The following is a 24,780-nucleotide window of genomic DNA, read 5'->3' on the forward strand; positions in this document are numbered from 1 at the left end:
GATGCCAAAGAAGGATGGAGCAAAGGCCTTGGTGACACTTTTGCCTTGGATAGATGAATGGCTTTAGTCCATCTAGTCCCTCAGTTGTATCTATCTGTATTCCAAGCACTGTGAACAAAGACGTTCAGAATCCCTTTACAAGCACCAAGCTGAGCTGGGTGCAGTGACTTGTGCCTATAATCCCAAATACTTGGGAGGCTGAGGCAGGAGGATTGCTTGATCCCAGGAGTTTGAGAAGCCATCTCTTAAGAAAAAAAAAAAAGATGCCAAATATCTTAAATCATTCCCAGCTCTGACAAAACTTGCCTTCTAGGATTTGGAGACAAAGCAAGAATTTGTAACTACTGCTGACCACATCTGGAAGTAGCTCGAGGCTGGCCATTAGAGACCTGAAACCACCATTTTCATTGAGGATCCCAACCTCAGATCACCTTTTATTTGTTCAGGGCTACTATGGGGTCAAGTGATGTTAAGGATGTAGAAAGGATGCTGCAAGTGCCCATGAGACCAGGTTTTGTGGCAGGCTAGGGCCACCACTAATTCTCAATGATGACTTTTCCACAGAACTTGCTCAAGCACAAGCAAAGGACCCACTAATAATCAGATGTGCACTATCCACAGACTGCACCTGCTGAGAACAGGTCCTGGTCCTGTGACACAAACCCCCTGGTGCAAAGGTCTAAGAGGCTGGCATTCTGGTCCACGCTTAGCAAATCCCTTCCTGCTCCGGGCACCAGGACAGAGGCGGCTGGTGACACTCAAATGAGTTGTCCCACACCAAGTCCAAAGCAGCAGCTCACAGGCCTCCTCTGTTCCTCATGCCATACACCAAACATGATGGCCGGCCTTACACACCTATCTTGTTTGGGCCTCTCTCTGTTCCCGCTTCACCTCTATTCTGTCACTTTTGCACAGGTTGGAGGCTGGCCTGCACACTCCAAGCCAGAGAACAGGCAGCAACTGCCACAGGACATTCTAGGGAAGGAGTTCCCCACAGCATCTAGATCGGCATGATGATGTGGGGGGAAACGCTGGCCAAAAAAAAAAAAAGACGAATTTCCAAAAGGTAAATTTCTGTGTATTCATGCCTAATCTTCCAAAGTTGTGTAAATAAATTTTTTCTACCATCCCCCATCACTTGCACAAATTTTGGTCAAGTCCTAACGTAATTGGAAATGAGGTAGGTAGTTTCTTTCTATTTGTGCCTTCATCGTCGTGGTGACTGTCCAGGCCTGTGCCGAGAAAGCACTTGTCTCCAGGGAGCGGCAACGCCAGGGTGGGCACCAGTGACTGGTGGAGCTTCTCAGTTGGCTATTTTCTCAATCTCATCCAAATCATCTGTGTCCAATCTTTCTATCTTCTTATCTGGGGGGGAAAAACACAGGTCTCTGTCCCGCCTAGGAACGTGCCACACCTCAGGCCATAGCAGCCTTCACTTAGCCCCAAAGGCTCCCAGTGCCTGAGCAGGGGCAATGGGGCCCTGGTCACTGACAGCAACAGTCAGAGCCACCGGGACAGTGTCATTTGAGTCCCTGACCCCTGAACTCTCCGGGTGTGCTCCCTGAGCACTTCCACATGGTAGGAAAGGAGAGTACTGTGCTCAGGGACAAAGGGCTCTCTCAGGCTACAGAAAAACCCACCCCTTTCCCATCCCTGCTCCCCAGGAAAGGGTGCTGGGCCGAGGACCCTCCCAGGGACTCACTAAAATGCTCCTGGATCCTGTTCAGGATGTTCATGCTGTGCTTGCTGTCGACCATGTTCACGGCCAGACCCCTCTTGCCAAAGCGCCCGGTGCGCCCGATCCGGTGCAGGTAGGTCTCGTTGTCCGGGTTCCCGTCCTTGTCCACGGGAAGATCAAAGTTGATGACGACAGATACCTGTTCAACGTCGATGCCTGCGTGAAGGAGAGGGAAACACAGAGGAGTAAGGATGGGAGACAAAAACAACTGTCACCCACAGGTAGATCAACGTAGACCAACCCTGGGTGGGGGGAGAGTCTAGGACATGCCAACTGTGGGGACTGGGTACAAGACAGGGCACATACAGACACAGCAGAATCCAGAGGGAAAGAACAGAACCTCGGCAGGTGCAGTCAACTATGACATCAGTGAAAGAGCCTCTGGTAGGCACAAGTGCCTGGAGCCAGGTGCCCAGGAAGAGCAGACTCCATCCTCCACCTGTCAGAAGCCCCGCACGTTTCCTTCCAAGTCAGACTCCTGGCTTCTGTGTATGTTCTTATCTTAGAAAATCTAAATACTCTCTCCTAGAAAGGAATCCCACCACCAACCGCACCAATCTCCCTCAGACCATCCGAGTGTTTTGTAAAAAAAAGAAGGATTTGGCCGGGCGCGGTGGCTCACGCCTGTAATCCTAGCTCTCTGGGAGGCCGAGACGGGCGGATTGCTCAAGGTCAGGAGTGTGACCAGCCTGAGCAAGAGCGAGACCTCGTCTCTACTATAAATAGAAAGAAATGAATTGGCCAACTAATATATATAGAAAAAATTAGCCGGGCATGGTGGCGCATGCCTGTAGTCCCAGCTACCCGGGAGGCTGAGGCAGAAGGATCGCTCTAGCCCAGGAGTGTGAGGTTGCTGTGAGCTAGGCTGACGCCACGGCACTCACTCTAACCTGGGCAACAAGTGAGACTCTGTCTCAAAAAAAAAAAAAAGAAGGATTTCTCTCGCTAACAGGCCCTGGGACCCTGAGCCTAGCAGACCAAGACACATTCTCTGCTCACCTCGGGCACACACATTGGTGGTCACCAGAACCTTCTCTTTGCCCTCTCGGAAGCGCTCGATCACTGCAGCCCTCTGCTCCACCATCATTTCGCCACTCAGCAGAGCCACCTGGTGGCCTTCTTTTGAGAGCTCTGCTGCCAGCCAGCTAGCTGTTTTGCGGGTCTGGAATGAAAAGAATTGTTTTAAATGAAGAGACCTCTTAAAAACACCAAAATGAAGATACCCACAAAAAAAGCTTGTCACTACTAAAATGCATGAAGGCCCTGCTGAGTTCAGTCAGCAGGTTAGGGTTACAATTTCTCAAACAGGAATTTAGCCACATGATTTTTTTCCTTTTGGGATAAATTAGTTAACTGCTCTTAGTTTTTCATTTAGGAAGAATGTGGTCTGAGCCAAAGATCTTCATTCCTAAATAGTCTATATTCTTTTTTTAATTGTTTATTATTATAATATTAAAAAAATTGTTTCCCCCCCCCCTTTTTTGGGCAAAGACTGTGGAGTGCAACACTTATTTTTATTTTTAAAGAGACATGGTCTGACTGTATTGCCAAGGCTGGCCCTGAACTCCTGGGCTCATGCAATCCTCTGGGCTCTGTCTCCTGCGTAGCTGGGACTACAGGCACATGCCTGGCATATATTCTTAATATTTAAAAATTATTTCATCAAATGTTTAGTTTTTTTTCCCCCTAGTAATCAGTAAGAAGTAGGATCATAGAATGTTCAGTTCTTCACAAAGTCTTCCCCTTACAAGTCGTTACAATGAGAGGAGACTATGCTGGGTACAGGTGGAGGTGATTTACCACTTCCTCTCTCCATATCACACAGTGGGAATCTGGTCCTCAGCAGTGCTGAGGGGAAGCTGGGGGAGTGGGGGAGGGGGCAGGGCTGGGGGTGGTATGTGTGTGCAGGGCAACCCCAGCAGGCCCCCTGCTGCTGCTGCGGCTACTCACATGGCAGAAGATCATGGCTTGAGCAATCGTGATGGCCCCGTACAGGTTACACAAGGCCTGGAACTTCTCGTCTCTGCTATTGCACAGCACATAATACTGCTTGATGGTGTCCAAGGTCTCCTCCTCACGCTTCAGTTTGATAACGTTTGGGTCCGGGACCACTTTCTGGGCAAACTTCCACACGGAGTCTTCAAAGGTGGCAGAGAAAAGCAGCATCTGGCAGTTCCTGGGCAGCATCCTGCAAGGGAAGGCCCGGGCATCTGGCACCACCCTGCGGTTTTCGGCGGAAGGAGCAGGTGCACGGGCGGCCCAGCCTGGACGGTCTGGGTCCCCAGGAAGGAGCGTCACGGGGAGGAGGAGAAGACCTCGGTGGGGACAGGGCTGGGGAAGAGTCCTCATGTCTCCTTCCTCCAGCCAGGCTGGCAGGGCATAGGGTCGGTGCAGACATGGAAATGGCCCGACAAACTAATGCTGCTGAAAATATGAGAGTAAAGAACTCGACAGAAGCGAGAAGGGGCATATTAAAGGGAGCAAAGGGAGGAGATGCCGCAGATTGGGAGGCCGAGAAGTTCCTCCCTGCTCGAGATTCCTACCTCTGGATGCGGATGCTCTGATCCTGGTGGCCCTGAGTAGCTATCATCACGTCGGCCTCATCCAGAACGAACACCTTGATCTTCTTGGGGTCGATGAACTTGAGCTTGGAGCACCAGTCCAGCACAGTCCCAGGGGTCCCGATGACAATCTGCTCGCTGATCTTTTGACCCCTTTCCACTGTGGAGACCCAAGACATTTTCCGTGGGTATTTCAAAGACAAAGCCAGCTCTCCTCTCTGAGAAATACTAAAGTTGTTGTATATTTTAATGTAAATGTTTTCTGTTTGCATTTTTTTTTTTTGAGACAGAGTCTTACTCTGTTGCCCGGGCTACAGTGCAGGGCATCAGCCTAGCTCACAGCAACCTCCAACTCCTGGGCTCAAGCAATCCTTCTGTCTCAGCCTCCTGAGTAGTTGAGACTACAGGCACGCACCACCACGACCAGCTAATTTTTTCTATATATTTAATTGGCCAATTAATATCTTTTTATTTTTAGTAGAGATGGGGTCTCATTCTTGCTCAAGCTGGTTTCAAACTCCTGACCTTGAGCGATCCTCCCGCCTCGGCCTCCCAGAGTGCTAGGATTACAGGCTTGAGCCAGGCTTGGCCTGTTGTTTGCATTTTTATCATAAGGAAAGGTTAGGATATCACTACTGTTCAATGGACACAAATATAGACAAAAATGCTGATAAGATACAAACAATGAGAAAAAAACACCTTTTCAGTAGTATTCTTTTCATTCTCTATAATCATCGAATTCTGAGTACATCATTATTTTTTTCTCTGTCAAAATTGTTCAAGGTAGACTAGGACATTTCCTCACTAGCAGACTTTTTCAAAGTTCCTATCTTTCCACTGCACTCTGCCCATCTGCTATCCTGCCACCTATTTTAAATATGCCAGTTGCCTTTATTTCCCTCTGTCCAAGTCATTAAATAGTATTTATTAAGAAAAGGTTGATCTTTTGAAAGAAATATAAACTGCCTTCTTAAAAAATGTGCTTACCCAAACGGGCCCAGCACACAATGGCACATTCTCAGCCCTGTGCAGTCTGAAACTGGGAACCTGGCTCTTCCTTTTTGTTTTTGGAGATGGGGTTCTTGCTATGCTGTTGAGCTGAACTGAAACTCCTGGGCTCAAGCAATTGATCCTTCCACCTCAGTCCCCTGCATATCTGTGACTACAAGTGTGCACCACTGCACCAAGCTTTGGCTCTTTCTTTTGAGCTATATGGGATAGTGATTTCCTTTTTCATCCCTTAAGAATTATAACCTTAACCAGACACATGCAAACTCCCTCTAGTCACAAACAAAATTCTGCCCAAACATAAATGCTGAGTCAATTCAAAGGTAACAAGAATGTTCCTTCTGACTTCAGTTAAACAAACCAATTATTCCCTCCCACAAAAAAATTATTCAGAATTTTCTATCCTTCTAACTCAAATCCAAATTGCAAAATTTTAAGTATCTTATGATTATCTTCCAGTAAGTTTCATTATCTTTTCTTTTTTTTTTTTTCCTTATTTTTACTCAAAGCTAGCCCCAGTTGGATTATTTACTTTTCTCTTCAGAACTGACCTCAAGCTGGCATTAGGATGTTTTAAATAGAATTGATTTCTGTGAGTGGTATAGTCATGTTTATTTTAAATATCCATAAAACTCAACTGAACTTCCAACAACACTTTTAAAATTACTTAAACCTGCCAGGCACAGTGGCACTTTGAGGATTACAGGGTCCTCACTGAGTGAATCAAGAGGATTGCTGGAGGCCAGGAGTTTAAGACCAGCCTGGGATGCATAGCAAGAACCCATCTCTACAAAAAAACACAAAAAATTAGCTGGATGTATTGGCACTTGCCTGTAGTCTCAGTTACTCAGGAGGCTGAGGCAGGAGGATCGCTTGAGCCAAGGAGTTTGAGGCTGCAGTGAGCTATAATAGTGCCACTACACTGTGGCTTGGGCAACCCTGTCTCTAAATAAATACATACACATAATAAAAAAATAAAAATTCAAAAATAAAATATAATTACTTAAATAATGTTAATCGTAAAACAAACTCAGATAGAAAAAAATGAATAATGAAAAAAGAACAAAATAAACCCCCAGAATCAATCGCCATGAATAGTCTATGTTTTTGTTCTTCTAATGAAAAGAAAGAAAAGTAGGCAATTAAACAAATCCAGAATGTAGAACATTTTATGAACAACTGATCTGGTCTGTCCAAAAAGTCAAATGTAATAGGGAAGGAAAATGGTAAAGGGACAACTCTAGATTGAAAGAAACAAAGACCTGTAACAACCAAATGAAAGCCACAAACACTGATTCAATCTTGGTTCAAAAACAAAACAAGCTATAAAGAAACACTTTGGGGACAATTGGGGAAGAATGAAAACAGACTGGTATTAGTTATCCTAGAGAATCTGTTAATTTTCTTGGTTGTGATAAGGGTATCATGGGAATGTCAAAGAATGTCCTTATGAGATGCATGCTGCGATATTTAGGAATAAAGAGTTACAACGCCTGGAATTTACCTTTGAATAGTTCAACAAAAATATACATACACATATACACATCAATGACAAAATGTTAAGTTTTGAATCTAGGTAGAGAGCATGCATGTATTCGTTATGTTATTTTAATTACTGGGTACGTTTTGAAATTTTCCAAAATAAAAAATAAGTAATTAAACTAATGATTTAGGATCACATACTCACATTTATTGCCTCGAACGGCATAAGCTAGCTTCAGTTCAGGATAAAATTTTCCCATCTGTTCAATCACTTTTCCTGTTTGAAGGGCAAGTTCATACGTTGGGGAGAGGCACAGACACTGGTAGGGAAAAAGTGCAGAATGAGAATTGAAGACAATAGGTCTTTTGCAAAGGTAAATTACCATTAGGACTCAGTCATTCCTCCAGTGGAAGCTGAAGGAAATAATATAAAAGTTAAAAAAAAAAAAAAAAAAAAAACCAAGAATATAAAAATTGAAGTGCACACCATTTGAGAGTCATAAGCTAGAATTCTTATGGGTCAGAATGCAGGCTGAGTAGACACTTGAAAACAGCTACTGACGACCAGAATACAAAATCCCACCAAGAGGCAAGGAGCTGAAATTCTAACTGGAGACTACCACCTTCCTTTTCACTTACTCAGAAAGTTCTCAGAACTTTCTAATGGATGATAGTTGTAGATAAGGAGTTTTTTCTGGCAAGTAAAGGAGCCAAGCCTATCAGCAGTATCCAAGAACTGGCAAACCATGGCAAAGGAAACAGGATTTTTATTGCTACTAGAAGATCAACCATATCATTTATGCTCAATTTAAGGAGTCCTAGTTTCTGTAAATAGTTATACATAGCTTGGCTTTTAAACTATCAAATGGAATTCCTCTTCTATTTAAGCATTAGTAGAAAATTCACCAAGTCCTTACCTGGGGGTATTTGTTTGCAGGTTCTACATGGCTGAGCATGGCCAACACAAAGGCAGCAGTTTTACCAGTGCCAGACTGAGACTGGGCAATTAAGTTCTGTGGGCTGCACAAGAAAACAAACTGTTTAGGAGCTTAAATTTCAGGTAACATTTTAAGCTTATAAAAATGGAGAATAAAGTTTAAAAAATGAGCATTCAAAATATATTTATAGAAGGAAATATGTGATTCTGTAGCAGAGTTATAAATGCTTGCTTCACAAGTACAGAGCACTATAGAGAGATGATTTTGCATGAGATTTGAAGTACTCCATATCTTTTATCTATTCTCTACCCAGCAACCAGTGATTCTTTTAAAATGTGAGTCAGCTCACATCATTTCTCTGCTCAAAGTCCAGAGCTTAAAAAAAGACATGATTCATCTAGAAAAATGTCACTGTTATAACACAGAACAAAGAAAACTTTGAGAAATTACAGACTTGAAATATCTATTTTTAGACAAATAGGAAAGGAAATTTGAGGATTTAGGATTATATGCAGTAAAATTTTACAAAATCACATAGAACAAGGATCAATTTTTATAAAAAGTTTATCATGCTCCAGAACCCTATTACTCAAAATTTGATCTGAAACCAGCAGCATTAGCATCACCTGAAAGTTCATTAGAAATGTTCAACCTCACACCTGATATCAGAATCTCCATTTTAATACAGCCCTATGAGATTCACACACCTATAAATGAGAGAGCAGCACATCAGAAAAGCACCCTAGCAATTATCCCATGCAGATCTCCCAGAACCCTGCGTAGCTTCTGTCTACTACATTTGACACAATACATTTTATATACCCATATAATGAAATAATATAAATGTACATGTACCAACACAGAAAGATGATCACATAATCAAATTTTAAAAACACAGCATATAGGCCAGGCATGGTGGCTCACACCTATAATCCTAGTGCTATGGGAGACTGAGGCAGGAGGATCGATTGAGCTCAGGAGTTTGAGACCAGCCTAAGCAACAATGAGACCCTGTCTCTATAAAAAAATAGAAAAAATTAGCCAGGCATGGTGGTGCGTGCCTGTAGTCCCAGCTACTCAGGAGGCTGAGGTAAGAGGATCGCTTGAGCCCAGGAGTTTGAGGTTGCTGTGAGCTAGGCTGACACCACAGCACTCTAGCCCGGGCAAAAGAGGGAGACTCTCTCAAAAAAAAAAAAAAAGAAAAGAAAAAAAGAAAAAAAAAAGGTTTTCAAAAAATAGAAAATTAAAAATGAAATAGAGTTGAATCAGGATACATACGGTTCTGCAAGCATCAAAGGCAAAGCATTCTCTTGTATCTTGGATGGTCGGTTGAAACCCATGGCATAGACTCCCTGGAGAAGCTGTGGTTTCCTAGAAAAACAGAGATAAAATTAAGTGTCTTTGGTTGAAAAAAGCAGCAAAATACTGGAAGGATTTTTTTTCTTTTTTACTGTTATATATAGTTTATAACCACCAATAACTGAGTTGTGTTGAAGTGAACACAATGTGTGAATGCAGCTAAAGCTTTTACCTGGAAATTTCACCTGGATATTTTAGTTAATATCCTAAAGCAGCTAAATTCTTTTATAAAACTTGTATTAGCTAAACATGTTCTGCTGTTATGATTATAACAGGCCTATCATCTCTATCTAATACCAAGGGGATAGTAGTTTCAGCTGGCAAAACCAAAAATAAAAAGGAAATACAAAGGGGAGTCCGAAAGTAAACAAACACTCACAGCCGAAGCTCTTCAAAAGACTTCACTGAGTAGAGGGGGGAGTTTGGATCCCGCTGCAGGACTTCCACTTGGTTTGTGTTATCGACAAGGTTGCTTCTGATCAGCTTGTTCAGTAAGGACTGGGCAGCTCGGTCCTCTGTCAGGAATAAGGGAAGGAGATTTTTAAAAGTCCAAGAAATCCATCATGAGTTCACCTGAATTAAACTGTCATCTACATTTTAAGTAATAACACTTATCTGTGCTGAAACTTCTAATTCAAGGTACATAATTTTGACTTAAACATATAATTAAAAGTTATTATTAAACAGAAAGATTATAATACTCACATCACCCATGTGGGCCTTCTATTCTTCCCCAGAACTGTAACAGCCCTCCTTTCCTGAGGTTTTCTATTTCTCCTATCTAGGCCCAAATGTTTACTTCCCAATTTGCACTACATAATATAAACTTAAAATCACAAGCTTTACGAATGTTTCTGCTAAATGGAAAAAAAAAAAAAAAAAAAAATTAAAAAAAAAAATCACAAGCTTAATAAACACCATCACAATGAAAAAAAAAAAAACCCAGGAATTAGCAAAGCCTATATCTTGACCCTGTATAAGCTGTGCACATCTTGTCCTTCATGTTAATGTGTCGAAATATCATTAAGCTTAATTTTATTTATTGATTGGACAGAGTCTTGCTCTGTCATCTGGGCTAGAGTGCAGTGGTTGCTAACTGTAACCTCAAACTCTGAGCTAGAGCAATTCTCCTGCCTCAGCCTTCCTAATAGCTGGGTCTACAAGGCATACTACGCCCAGTTAAATTTTCTATTTTTTGTAGAAACAGGGTCTTGCTCTTGCTCAGGTTATTCTTGACCTCCTGAGTTCAAGCAATCCTGGCACCTCTGCCTCTCAGAATGCTAGGATTACAGGTGTGAGCCACCACACCTGGCTAATTAAGCTTAATTTTATTAGACAGTGGAGGTGAAATTTAAAATTTCTTTTATAATGTTCTATACAAGTGTTCAATTGTTTAGTTGTTCAATGTAAAATGTCTCTAAAATGTAAACATTAAAATTCCTTCACTGATTATTTATGCCAACTTTTATACTAGCAGTTACTCCTATTAAAGACAAGCCAAGTTGGATATAAAAATGAAGCTTTGTAACAATCCATTTTCTTAGGATGCAGAAGCTCATTTACATAGCTCTAAGACTGTGTTACCTTTTTCTTCTTCCTCTGTCTTCTCCTCATTAGCATTGGTCTTGACAACAGCACCTTTAACAGACACAAAGTGGCCATGATTCAAAATCACATCTCATACCCAACAGCTGGGATAATTCAAATTCTATACACTAAAAGTATAAAGGCCTGGGGAGCAAAAAATAAATGAGGAAACCAAGCCACTGACAAAAACATATGTCCTACAAAAGTCTGAGACACTGTTGCTCATATTTTAGTTCCTTCCTATTTCAGGTTCTCTCACTCTACCTCAAAAACAAATGTTTATTTCCCTCACACAGTCAGTATTTCTGAAATACTGTAGAAAAATGATTAGAGCGGTCAATGATCAGGAACCACCTTGATGCTCAACAGAGAAATATCTATGCAAATCATATTTTATCAATATGCGAACACAATAATGCCATTAAAATTCTATGCATATAAATTAATAAAAATTTACAGTCAAACAATGTTGTAGTTCTATTTCCCCCCTGTAATATTAAGTACATTAACAAAATTTAATGGAAATCTTAAACTTTTTTTTTTTTTTGAGACAAAGTCTCACTTTGTTGCCCAGGGTAGAGTGAGTGCCGTGGCGTCAGCCTAGCTCACAGCAACCTCAATCTCCTGGGCTCAAGTGATCCTCCTGCCTCAGCCTCCCAAGTAGCTGGAACACAGGCATGCGCCACCATGCCCAGCTAATTTTTGTATATTTTGTATATTTTTAGTTGGTCAATTAATTTCTTTCTATTTTTAGTAGAGATGGGGTCTCGCTCAGGGTGGTTTCGAACTCCTGACCTCGAGCAATCCACCCGCCTCGGCCTCCCAGAGTGCTACGATTACAGGTGTGAGCCACCACGCCCGGCAAAATCTTAAACTTTTGATAGACATGATTTCAGAAAATTAGAATAGGTAAACTCCCAGGTTGCTCAAACTTTGTTTATCTCATCCCAAACTGAGGAACTTATTTATTTTTGAGACAGGGTCTCACTCTGTCACCCAGACTAGAATGCAGTGGACAAAGTGGTATTATCGTAGTTCAATGTAGTCTGAAACTCTTGGGCTGGGCTCAAGTGATCCTCTTGCCTTAGCCTCCCAAGTAGCTGGGACTATAAGTGCGTGCCACCATGCCTGGCTGATTTTTCTATTTCTTGTGGAAATGGGGGGTCTCACTATGTTGCTCAGGCAGGTCTCAAACTCCTGGCCTCAAGCGATCCTCCTATCTCAGCCTTCCAAAATGCTAGGATTATGGGCATGAGCCACTGCCCCCCGGCCTTGAGGGACATTTAAAAAAAAAAAAAAAATAATAATGATGATCTTTGTCAACATAGTCCCATGGTTAGTAATAAATTTAACATCTTATAAACCAAATAGGTATCCTCATTCTTATATTAAAAAAACTTTGGTCATACAATCCAGTTTGTTGATTCCCAAATCAAATGACTGCTGGTATCTCCCAGCCCCCTGCCTAGTACAGACAAAATTTTTTCCAGGCAATCGTTATGCCGGAACAAAAATACTAAAGGAGGCCAGGCGCAGTGATTCACGCCTGTAATCCTAGCACTCTGGGAGGCCGAGGCCGGAGGATTGCTCGAGGTCAAGAGTTCAAAACCAGCCTGAGCAAGAGTGAGACCCCATCTCTACTATAAATAGAAAGAAATTAATTGGCCAACTAACATATATATAGAAAAAATTAGCCGGGCATGGTGGCACATTCCTGTAGTCCCAGCTACTCGGGAGGCTGAGGCAGTAGGATTGCTTGAGCCCAGGAGTTTGAGGTTGCTGTGAGCTAGGCTGACGCCACGGCACTCACTCTAGCCTGAGCAACAAAGCGAGACTCTGTCTCAAAAAAATAAAAAATAAAATAAAAAAATACTAAAGGAAATCACATTTATTTTCAAACTAGCTTTTAGTTACTTACCATTGGCATCTGGTTTGATTTTCTCTTCCTTAAGATGCAAGTTGCTCAACTAAATGGAGAATATGGGGGGGGGGGTGTCAGTAAAATCACTTAAAAGATTTTGAATTAACAGAGCCTCCCTAATGAAGCTGGGGAAGAAGGAGCCACTCTCAAGGTATATTCAATGGACCAATTTCTTAGGTTGTTCTACTGGAATCCTTTTGTTTACTAAATGTTTGAATGAGAATAAACAAAATATTCTATAAATACAGCAGTAGGAAAAAAAGGATTACACAACTCAAAATCTATACTTCCTATTTACAATTCCGAGAATTGTAATTTGTGAGTTTGCTTAATGTCCTAAATAGAAACTGTCAGTGCAATATCATCACAGATGTCATTCTCTCATATTCCAAACAAGAGGAATTTAAAAAGATTTTGAAAAATGCAGTCACACTTGAGACAGAGAACACTGAGTAGGGCAGACTGCAATGAAGAGCATTTGTGAGTAGGAATCAGTTATTTTGCAGAGTATGTTCGAGCCACAGGACCACAGCATGCTGGCAGGCATCCTTACAGTCAAGTTACTGTTTTTCCACAAGTTGGCTTTTGTTGCGTGTCTAATAGTTTAACTGAGAACAGCCTAGAGCAGCACAGCACACTGTGTAATCAAAACACCCACCAGGATGAAGTAGGAATACAAAGGAAGAGAGATTAGAGACACATTTCAAAGAAATTATTAGAACCTTCATCAAGTATTATAAATTAGGGATATCCTGGCAGGACTAATCTCCTCTATTCCAATGCAAATATCTTAATAACAGGGGATTTTTTTTTTTTTTTTTTTTGAGACAGAGTCTCATTCTGTCACCCAGGCTGGAATGCTGGGGGCAGGATCGGAGCTCACTGCAGCCTTGAACTCCTGGCCTCAAGTGATCCTTCTGCCTCACCCTCCAGAATAGTTAGGACTACAGGCTAATTTTTAACTTTTTTTTGTAGAACTGGGGTCTCACTATGTTGCTCAGGATGGTTTCCCAGCCTCAAGTAATTCTCCTACTTCAGCTTCCCAAAGTGCTGGGATTACAGGAGTAAGCCTTCTTTTCTTCTCTTCTTCATTTTCTTCCCCTCCCCTCTCCTCTTTCCTCTCTCTCTCTTTTTTCAAGACAGAGTCTCACATTATTGCCTGGGCTAGAGTGCAGTGCCATCATCATAGCTCACTGCAACCTCCAACTCCTGGGCTCAAGTGATCCTTCTGCGTCAGCCTCGCAAGTAGCTGGGACTACAGGTGGGAGCCACTGTGCCCAGCCAACAATATTTCGATTTTTAATTGCTCTTTGGATCTAATACAAAGCAGGTGCTCTAATCATAAGATAGTAAGTCATCATCTAGTAAATGGTTTAAAGGATGAAAATCACCACAATCAAATGATTTCCCCCCCAAAACATGACCTGGTTCTTTATGTCTTGTGATTCATTTCTGTTGTCTCTCTAAGTCCAAGAACAGGGGAAAGAGGAAGGAGGGTGGTATGAACTAAAATAAAATCTTAAGGCTCCCCTCCACCAGCTGAATGAATGTACCCCTTCTTGGCCAAGGAGATACTCTAAAATTGAATTACCTGACATGAGGAGGGAGGGGTCAGACGTGCCACATCAGGCCCCCCTCCCTTCTTTTAGCTATCCTTTGTAACTCATTGACAGGCCTAAGGCTGTGCAAGACAAACCTGCAGGTCCTCAATTTACACAACAACTATGTCAGGTGGCCTACTCTGATTAACAGACATCCTTATGTAAAAACATTCCAAGCCTTTAGACAAAGCTTCATTTTTTAACCAATTACGAGTCTTTAAACCCACCTATAAACTATAAGCCTTCCTCCCCCTTTGAGATGGCCCACCTTTTTTGGACAAACCAATGTATGCCTTCCATGTACTGATTTATGACTTTATCTTAATCCCCATTTCCCTGAAATGTATAAAACCAAACTCTCTTCAGAAACAGCAGGAATGAAAAAAAAAAAAAAAATTAAAACAAAACAAAACTGTAACCCAACCACAGCGAGTCCACTTGCTCAAGGCTTCCTGGGTGTGGCTCCAGGTCATGGTCCTCAAATATGGCTCAGAATAAACCTCTTTAAATTATTTTACAGAGTTTGGCTTCTTTTCCATTGACAGTGGGAAGAGAGAAACAAAAAAACTGTTGTTTTAATGGATGGTTAGTTGGGAATAGAGGAGCCCTACTTCTACTCATGGAAACCAACAGGAAGTTTCTGTTGCTTTGGTGTTCAGGAGGGGAGAAGCAGAGGGAAACATATTGGAGAGATTGGCAAGAAAAAAAATAACAAAAAAAAGAAATAATCACAAAGCAGTAAAAATCCCCCATTGATTCTGAAGCATGGAGAACACCACACTGACATAATATATATGAAGCCACCAGCACAGTGCACGAAATACAGTAGATACTCGATATATTTTAGTCATCACCAAAGCATTCCCTCACAGCCTGTTAAGTCTATTACTTGGGATGTTGACAGAGTAAGACAGTGAGTGAGAAAGAGAGAGAGAGACTGATTTATTGGCAATTAATAGCACTCATTCCTAGTGTGATAATTACTATCTAATGTAAATCACAAGGCTGAAGTATAAATGAGTTAATGAGGTATAACTAAAGTATAAATGAAGTAGAAATACCCATTACTATAAAACACTTTAATATTCAACAGTAAAAGGACAGTCAATGATAAAGGTCACCTTTTTGAGAAGGGGGTCTTGCTATGTTCCCCAGGCTGGTCTGGAATTCCTGGGTTCAAGTGATCCTCCTCCTACCTCGGCCTCCTTGCTGGAGCCACCCACCTGGCTTTAAAGGATTTTGTTTTGTTGATATTGTGCAACTGGAAGTTAACAGTTGAACAATTTGTAGCATAAAATAAAATATGTAGGAGAAGTTGGTAGTAACAATATAAAGGAAACCAAGAGACGTTGATTACAAATGTATCAATTGTGAAGAGGTTCCAGCAGAATCTAAAAACTACTCAGCCCTCACTTGGTTGTAAGGATCTCAAAACCAGTAACATAAAAGCAGCACTAAAGTTTGTGTTACCCACTGTAGTGTCAGTGAAGTAAATGCTAAAACTAAGTTGAAAGCACAGTTCCAATACCTTTGTTTGCTCCATTTGAATCAAAAAGAAAAAACCAATTTCTCTTATAACCTCATTGGAAACCATTTTGAAACCCAGAAAACTAATCAAAAGGCAAAAAACCCCAAAAGTCCCACCTTTTTCCAAATTGTCCAAAGCCCTGTTTTTATAACATCCACATTTAATATTTTAGTTTTTAAGACATTAAAGTAATTGGGAACTATACAGTTACACTTCATTTTAATCAAAAGCTACTTAAGAAAGGAATCTTAAGGCATAAGAAGAAAGATTTAGGTTGGCGCAGTGGCTCAAGCCTATAACCCTAGCACTCTGGGAGGCCAAGGAAGGAGGATTGCTTGAGCTCAGGAGTTTGGAGACCATTGTGAGCAAGAGTGAGACCCCATTCTCTACTAAAAGTAGAAAAAATTAGCCAGGTGTGGTGGCATGTGCCTGTAGTCCCAGCTACTCAGGAGGCTGAAGCAGGATGATTGCTTTAGCCCAAAAGTTGGAGGTTGCTGTGAGCTAGGCTGACACCACAGCACTCAGAGACTCTCCAAAACAAGAAGAAAGATTTAATGGTAAATGCTCCACTGTGAATAAGGATTGCCTTCGGCAAAATTGTGAGGCAGAAGACAAAGAAAGTGTTACACATCAGTTCTTAACTCCCGTAGGCCTCTAAATTGAAAAAGAGGTCACTAATGCAACAGAAAGGAAAAAGAAGTGCCACCGGGAAATGCAAAAATAAATATAAATACAATTTAGTTTTCCCTTATGTAAAATGAATAATGAAACTGCCCTTCAATAACGGGTACAAGGCAAGAACTGCGGTAAGCGCCTAGCTAAAAATAATGCACAGGTCTAGCTAAAAATAGTAATTAGTAACTGTCTCCCTTGCCAGTCTGAAGGCACGCAACTGGTGTCCATAAAGATTCTTAACTTTCTCCATGGATAACATCACCTTTATGGAACCTAAACCTAAAGGTAGTTTTCAAGATATCTTCCAGGTCCTGCATTCCCATGGATTGATTGGTGCACCCATACCAGCGGCCCATACCAAGACACTGACTCAACTGGAATTTGTGACCCCAGGATCTGGAATGACACAGGAAGATGATTTCCACACTCCTATAATTCTGCCCCAATTAATGAACCTAATTATCTAATGCGTTGCCTGCTAAACTATCCTTACAAACCCAGTCTCCCAAATTCTTGGAGAGGCAGATGTGCGAAATGTCTCCCGTATCCAGCTTAGCACCATGTGGAATAAAGACTCTTTGTCTATTGCAATCCCAACTGTCTCGGGACACTGGCTCTTCTCTGTGCAGCAGGCAATACAACCCGGTTGGGCAACAGAGAAATGAAACACAGACTGAACAAAGTAACCTTGCTCTGCATGTGCCACAGTTACCTATGTTATACGACACCTGCAGGGAGCCTCAGTGAAAGTGCCACAAGACAAAGCCTTTGTTAACAGGCATCTTAACTTATTTGTTCAGTTTTATAATATTCTGATCTATTTACTGGGACTAACTAACCCACACAATATGGACAAGTAATTTAAAAGATTCCTGCAAAGAAAGAAATTGTGAATTATACATAACAACAATAACAGCTATCACTGATATCAGGCATGTCCACAATTCAATGAGGTAGGTACTATGATTATTCCCATATTACAGATGAGAAAACTGAGGCACAGAGAGGCTAAGGTCACCTAACTAGTATGGGATGGATCTAAAATACAAATTCAAGTCTGTCTGGCTATAAAGTCTGAGGTCTTAACCTCTACATAATAGTGCCTCTCATATATAATATATGTAATCTCAAACAAAATGCTAATCTTAAAGATAATATAATTGCTAGGCAAGGTGGCTCTCGCCTGTAATCCTAGCACACTGACAGGCCAACACAGTGGGATCGTTTGAGCTCAGGAATTCAAGAACAGCCTGAGCCTGAGCAAGAGCAAGAGCAAGAACCCATCTCTACTAAAACATAGAAATTAGCTGAACAACTAAAAACATATAGAAAAAATTAGCCAGGCATGGTGGCGCATGCCTGTAGTCCCAGCTACTAGGGAGGCTGAAGCAGGAGGATGGCTTAAGCCCAGGAGTTTGAGGTTGCTGTAAGCGAAGCTGACACCACAGCACTCTAGCCCAGGCAACAGAGTGAGACCTTGTCTCAAAAAAAAAAAAAAAAAAAAAACAAACAAACAGGCCGGGCGCGGCGGCTCACACCTGTAATCCTAGCACTCTGGGAGGCTGAGGCGGGCGGATTGCTCGAGGTCAGGAGTTTGAAACCAGCCTGAGCAAGAGCGAGACCCCGTCTCTACTATCAATAGAAATAAATTAATTGGCCAACTAATATATATAGAGAAAATTAGCCGGGCATGGTGGCTCATGCCTGTAGTCCCAGCTACTCGGGAGGCTGAGGCAGGAGGATCGCCTGACCCCAGGAGTTTGAGGTTGCTGTGAGCTAGGCTGACGCCATGGCACTCACTCTAGCCTGGGCAACAGAGTGAGACTCTGTCTCAAAAAACAAAAAACCAAACAAACAAACAAAAAAAAAACAGACTTTGCAACAAGTGGTTCTGGAACAAGTGAGACATCTATACTTGACAAAGATCAACTTCAAACCATACCTCCTACTACATAAAAAAGAACTCAAAATGGATCACAGACATAAACATAAAATTTTACTGTAAGACTTAGAGGAAAACACGGGGGGAAATCTTTGTGGCCTTGGATAAGGTATATTTTTTAGAATATAAAAAGAACTAATCAAAAATTTGATAAATTTTTATTAAAAAAATTTTTTTTAGTAGAGACGGGGTCTTGCAGTTTTTCAGGATGGTCTTTAATTCCTGACCTCAAATGATTCTCCCACCGTGGCCTCCCAGAGTGCTAGGAGTACAGGTGTGAACCACCGAGCATGGCCAAAAATTTGATAAATTAGCATTAATTAAAATAGAAAATGTCTACTCCTCAGAAAGCACTGTTGAGAAAAACACAAGCTCTAGTTAGTAAGAATATATGCAAAACATATTTGATAAGGACTTGTATCCAGAATAAATAACTCGCCCAGCTCAATAAGAAAACCTGATTTTTAAAATGGACAAAAGATTTGAAAATCCACTTCAAAGAAGTTATACAAATGGAAAATAAGCACAGGAAAAAATTCTGAACATCATCAGTCATTAGGGAGATGTAAATGAAAACCATAATGAGATACCATTACACACCTATTAGAATGGAAGAAAAACTGACAATACTGTGCAGACAAGCATGTGGAACAAATGGAGCTCTCATACATTGCTGCTGGGATATAAAATGGTACAGACACTGTGGACAACAGTTTGGCACAATTTATAAAGTTAAACATACACCGACCATATACCCCAGCAAATCCTACTCTAAGGTTTTTACCCAAGAGAAATGCAAACATATGCTCATATAAAAATCTGTACCCTCATATATACAGTAACTTTATTTATAGTTGCCCCAAACTGAAAAATACCCAAATCTCCATCAACAAAAGAACAAACAAACTGTGGTACATCCACGATAGACTGCTACACACCAATAAAAAGAAAAAGAACTACTGATACATGCAACATGGTTGAATCCCAAAATGCATTATGCTAAGTGAAAAAAGTCAGACTTTTCAAAATGTTACATATTGTATGATATCTTAAGAAACCAAAACTAGATCACAGAAAACAGATCAGCTGTTGCCAGAGAAGGATAGGGAGAGGGAGAGAACTTCAAAGAAGTTCGAGGGAAGTTTGTGGGGGTGGTGAAGATGTACCTGGTGTTGACTATGGTAGTGGTTATAGAACTGTATGCCTTTGTCAAAATTCACAGAACTGCACCACTAATAAAAGTTAATTTTACTATATGTAAATTATAACTCCATAAACCTGAATTAAAAAAAGAATAAAGGGCCAGTCAAGAGATCCAGCATTCAACTAATAAGAGTTCTGGAAAAAAGGTGGGCAAGGTGACACATGCCTATAGTCCCAGCTACTTGGGAGGCTGAGGCAGGAGGATCACTTGAGCCCAGGAGTTTGAGATTGCAGTGAGCTATTATGATGCTACTGCACTCTAGCCCTGGCAAGAGACCAAGACTTTGTTCAAAAAAAAAAAAAAAAGGGCAGGAAAATAATTTCCATTCTACAATCTACACCCAGCAAAACTGTTATCCAAATTAAAGGATAAAATAGATTTTTTTAGACATACAATATTTTTTTAAAAATTTACTTCCCATATACTTCCAGAAAGCTGACAGATGGCTGCACCAAAGTAAGGAATAAATCAAGAAATATGGAAAGTGGGGATACAGAAAGGAAGGGATCCAACGTAAGAGAAAGGAGCAAGGTATCCCCAGAATGAGGTTGAAACCAAATGTGCCCTATTCCCCTCCACTTCCCAAAACAAACTGTGCTCTACACATAGAGGTAATTAGTCCAATTTATTTATTTTTTCTGACAGGGACTTGCTATGCTGCCCAGGCTGATGTTTAACTCTTAGGCTCTCTTAATCCACCTGCCCCAACTTCCCAAGTAGCTGGATTACAAGGCAAACGCCACTACACCTGGTTTAGTCCAATTTGAAACACACTAAAAGGCCTGGAAGAGATGGAATTGACAGAATACTTGATATATCTGAACATCTGACATAGACAACTGGCAGAGTGTCTGAGATTGAATTGGTAATAAATATAAAAAACATGAAGCAAAAACACAAGGCAATTAAATTCCAAGTAAAATAAGTTTTATAAAAAAGTAAAGTATTCCTGAGTTAATAACATAAACACAAAATACTGATTAACCAAAAATACAGCATTATGAAAAGACAGGGGTATGAAGAGTGTGCACGTGTGGTGGGGGAAGGAAGATGAAGAAAAAAGAATTAAAATCAATAAATACCTAAAATTGAGAATTCAAGAAGTAGCAAAACAGGCATGTTATTTAAGGAAAAATTGTCAATCAGTTTCAAGAGGAAAAAGTAGTTGCTTCTGGGGACAGAAAAAATCGGTGGGAACCACTGTTTTTAAAACTATTAACTCTTTAAACCAGGCATCCTCAAACTACATCCCACGGGCCACATGCGGGTGTTTTTGCCCGTTTGTTTTTTTACTTCAAAATAAGGTATGTGCAGTGTGCATAGGAATTTATTCATAGTTTTTTTTAAACTATAGTCTGGCCCTCCAACCATCTGAGGGACAGTGAACTGACCCCCTGTTTAAAAAGTGTGAGGACCCCTGCTTTAAACTATGTGTATATATTACTTACTTTTTTTTTATCATTTATAAAAATAAGACAAGGTCCTTGTTCTTGAGGAATTCATAGAAATAAGTACTAACAGAAGAAGGTTCAAAGGCCTACTAGAACTTAAAGTGTTTCAAGGGGGAAACTAATTCTACTTAGTAATGTGTAGTACTTGTCTTGCTTACCATGTGTCAGGTTCAAAAAAAAGAACAAAGTTAAGCAGATCAGGAGAGGATTTACTGACAGCCAAACCTACTGGCTCCATCATTCATCCTCCTGAGCAAGCTGAGAAGGCACACAAACGTGAATAAAGACAAGGTCCCTGATCCCAAGCAGCTCAGAATGCAGAGGTGGAGAATGGCACTTTAAAAAGTAATTACAGTACGGAGTGGCAAGTGCAATCTACGATCAATCCTGGTTCCAGGAATACAGGCAGCTAGCTGCGTGCTTTACCGGTAGGTAGGAACGTAAAGCAGGGGGCGGATGGATAACCAAAGCCAGCTCAGGGTCCGGGTTCCATCCCCCCTCTTCCCTCAACCCGGCCCTGACCAACCTAGGGAATGTCTTTTCCCAGGGACCAATTCTCTGGTCCCTTTGATGGTCCCGGTGAATTGAATTGGTCCCTGTGCCTTTTACGGCGGAAGCCAACTCACCGACTCGGCCGCCGCTTCCTGCTCGTCCACTGCCAGGGCCCAGGAGTCAGTGGCCATGGTCGCGGGCGCGAAGGGGACGCTCGCGATGGCGGACTCGCCAGATGGCACGGTGCGTTCCTGGGTTCTGGGGGGTGGCAGCCAGCAGGGCTCGGTCCCCACCGAGGGAGAGGTCTTTTGCTACAGCTCTGGGGACCGGAAGCGGCGCGCCCAGTGACGTAGGAGCCAGAGCCAGAGCCCGCCGGGCCGCCCCCTGCCCCACCTGGGCTGCCGCTTCCGTTGTCCCCAGATTCCCACCCCTCGTCGCGGCACAGTGCAGACTTATCAAACTGAGATAGTGATCTTAAAATGCCTAAGGTCTTGCCAACTGGCTCTCCAAAGAACAAAATCACATTCCCGCCCAGCGCAGTAGCATAGAAGACGCTCATCTGGACTGAATATATCAAAACAGAAAACCATTACAGATAGTCACTAAAATGCAAAAACAAGCATAAAGTTGTTTCACTTTTCAGGTTGGTAATTTAGAATGTTCAGGTTTGGCAATCAGCGCTGTCAAAATGTGGCAGTATCACAGGAATTTAGTTCTGAAAATACTCAAGGAAGGTGCTAGGGCAAACTGTTCGAGGTAGAGCACCAGAGACAGTGAGCAAACAGACACAGTTTGTTGGAACTAAACAGACACAGATCCTGGGGGAACTGTCAAGAGGCAGGAATGAAGAGGTTGCTAGGAGGTGGCTGAAAAGGGCCAGCTTAATGACAGCAAATGCATGACTTCTGGAGTTAGCTGTGTTGGAATCACAGCTCTACTATGGGCTGTGTAGTTGAGAGAATTTTAAAAAGGAAGAAACATCTTGGGCTGTTTGTAGGGGTAAAATAAGGATGAAGTGAAACAACTGTTACAGCCCAACCAGGTTCACTGCCTACTGCTCAGGAGGAAGCCAATACACTGAGACAGCAGTGATGACAGCGGAGAGAAAAGTTTAACATCACAGGCACCAACTTCGCTCATTTTGCCAATATTCCACTACAGTAAGTTAATTTCAAGCAAGGGCAGGCTCTACATGGAATTTTGCCAGTACCGTATGAGTAAAAACGTTTTGAGGAAGGGTAAAGCAGTTCCAGGGCATGCTCTACTTGCTATGATTCTTTTCTCCTGTGCCCTTTGGGGCGCTAATTGGGTAACAGGTTTCTGTTGTTTTTGGACCTTACAGGTGAAGATGTGCAAAAACCAAAAAGGCATACAGCCTGGTGAGCCACAACCGACACTTCATCAAATCAGAAGCAACCCACGGAATATTTGCCAGATAATTTATATTTTCACAGGGCTAAAGGCTAGTGAATTTTCTAAAAAAGTTTAAAGAGATTAAAAAGTAAATAACCCAAGGGGCATGACCGTATATTATAAACTTCACTTGAGTAAACAAACCAACACCCCCAAACCCCGAACTCACTTGTGTAATCGTATACATTATAGAAATTCCGTTAAGATACACACAAAACTAAATGTGGCTGCTTCTGGTGAGGGGCTCTAGAAGGCTGGGGTGGGGGAAGACTTTCTTTTTGTGTACTTTATCCTCTGAAATTATTTCCCATATACATGTTTTCCTTTTAAAACTGTACTTCAGACAAACAAGAAAGGCAATAACATAACAAGCACTTAGATTCCCACCCCAGGGCTTAAGAAAAAAAACAATTAAAGATTCAATTGAAAGCCTCTGCATATTCATCCCAGGAGACAGCAACTATCCTGAACTTGGTGTTTTCCTTCCTGTACAAACTTTTAGCATGTGGTACTTTCTCTATTAAACAAACCTTACAACTAAACACCAGGATTCTAGACTCTGCGTCCTCTGCCCCCAGTATATACCTGCTCAGTGTGACATTCCCACCAAGAAGGAACCTGGTTTCCACGATGGGGCATGGAGAGAAGAGTGTTAGGGGAATAAGCACACAGGGATTTGAATTCAGCCTCCTGCATTTACTCCCAGGTGACCTTAGGCAGGTTCGGGTTCCTCTGAAACCAAGTTAAGTACCCACTTCACAGCTGTAAGGTTCTACGGGATCACTAGACTGGCCTATGGCGAAGGCTCCATAAATGCCACCTATTATTATTATTCCTCTCCCCAAGGGTAGGGGCGAGGAAGACAACGAAATGTGGGGTTGTTAATACCCTCACAGATACTCACGGCGCCCACAGGCAGGGCAAGAGGAAATCGCCCCAGGGCGCGGCGGGGGACACGGCCAGCAGCCCCGGCCATCGCGGCTCAGCATGGCGGTTACTCACCTCCAACCGCCAGCCGGGCCCAGCCCCAGCGTTGAGCGCGGAGGCCTGGGAGCCGCTGCCGCCAGCCAATCAGCTGCGCGGACGCTACAGCCCCTGGGCATGCGCCCCAGCGACTCTGGGGGGCCAAAGACCAGCGCTAGTCTCCAGCGGAGGGCGCCTTTGTTTATTGAGCTTTGTCATTTCTTGCTGAGAGTCTGCCCTCCAGGCAGGACTGGGACCTCCTTGAGGGCAGGGCAGTGTCAGCTTTTCTTAATGTTGGTCGTCAGGGACTAACAAGTAGTCACGCATTTGGTGAGCTATGAGATGAGGCATTCCTTTTATCTGCATCTGAATAGGTTCAGAGGCCGCATCCTTGTGTCTAGGCCCTAGGTATAACAAGTGTAATCTCTCAGGAGCATGGATATCACCTGTAAGGCTATTAGAACTGCGGGATCTCAGGTCCCACTCCAGGTCTATTAAGTCAGCATCAGCATTTTAAGATCCTGCGTGACACCTATAGCACCCTATGGTCTGGAAAGCACTACATTAGGCAAAAAATGATACTGATATGCTCAATTGAAATGTTCCCTTAGAGGCTCTCAAAACAAGTATTCAGCCATCCCTATTTGACCTTGTAGCAAATAAATTAGCATTCTAAGCCTATATTATTGATGCTAAAAGTAGGAAAGGTGCCATGGCAGAGTTAGAATCTAAAACTACATCCTGGCGGGCCGCGGTGGCTCACGCCTGTAATCCTAGCACTCTGGGAGGCCGAGGCGGGCGGATTGCTCAAGGTCAGGAGTTCGAAACCAGCCTGAGCAAGAGCGAGACCCATCTCTACTATAAATAGAAAGAAATTCATTGGCCAACTAATATATATACAAAAAATTAGCCGGGCA

At 42.2% G+C, this 24,780-nt stretch overlaps 1 protein-coding gene and 1 long non-coding RNA gene across 3 annotated transcripts; one reads left to right on the top strand and one right to left on the bottom strand.

Annotated features, from left to right (window-relative positions):
* Nucleotides 1–1,056: 1,056 nt before the first annotated feature.
* On the bottom strand, nt 1,057–23,903 carry LOC105875431 (ATP-dependent RNA helicase DDX19B). 2 transcript variants are annotated; one of them, XM_012772456.3, is made up of 12 exons: nt 23,805–23,903; nt 12,592–12,640; nt 10,671–10,724; nt 9,466–9,601; nt 9,006–9,098; nt 7,707–7,809; nt 6,995–7,109; nt 4,282–4,459; nt 3,689–3,926; nt 2,738–2,900; nt 1,703–1,894; nt 1,057–1,365 (listed from the first exon to the last, which is right to left on the bottom strand). In XM_012772456.3, the coding sequence occupies exons 1-12, from the start codon at nt 23,874–23,876 to the stop codon at nt 1,304–1,306; spliced, it is 1,455 nt and encodes a 484-aa protein (XP_012627910.1). In that variant the 5' UTR covers nt 23,877–23,903; the 3' UTR covers nt 1,057–1,303. The 2 variants fall into 2 exon arrangements, with proteins under 2 accessions (XP_012627910.1, XP_012627911.1); XM_012772457.3 differs by lacking the exon at nt 23,805–23,903 and adding an exon at nt 21,622–21,755.
* Nucleotides 21,315–23,442, top strand: LOC105875433 (uncharacterized). Its single transcript, XR_012913698.1, has 3 exons — nt 21,315–21,423; nt 21,613–21,730; nt 22,830–23,442. It is a non-coding gene; the product is annotated as an uncharacterized LOC105875433 (long non-coding RNA).
* Nucleotides 23,904–24,780: the final 877 nt, after the last annotated feature.

This window comes from Microcebus murinus, chromosome 20 (assembly GCF_040939455.1).
Source record: "Microcebus murinus isolate Inina chromosome 20, M.murinus_Inina_mat1.0, whole genome shotgun sequence".
Taxonomy (NCBI): Eukaryota; Metazoa; Chordata; class Mammalia; order Primates; family Cheirogaleidae; genus Microcebus; species Microcebus murinus.

Coding starts and splice junctions, on each gene's coding strand:
- LOC105875431 (XM_012772456.3), bottom strand. CDS start 23,876: ATGGCCGGGGCTGCTGGCCGTGTCCCCCGCCGCGCCCTGGGGCGATTT. Junction 12,641..23,804: donor TTGCCCTGCCTGTGGGCGCC/GTGAGTATCTGT, acceptor TTCTCCATTTAG/TTGAGCAACTTGCATCTTAA. Junction 3,927..4,281: donor CAGAGCATCCGCATCCAGAG/GTAGGAATCTCG, acceptor CTTCCCTTGCAG/GATGCTGCCCAGGAACTGCC.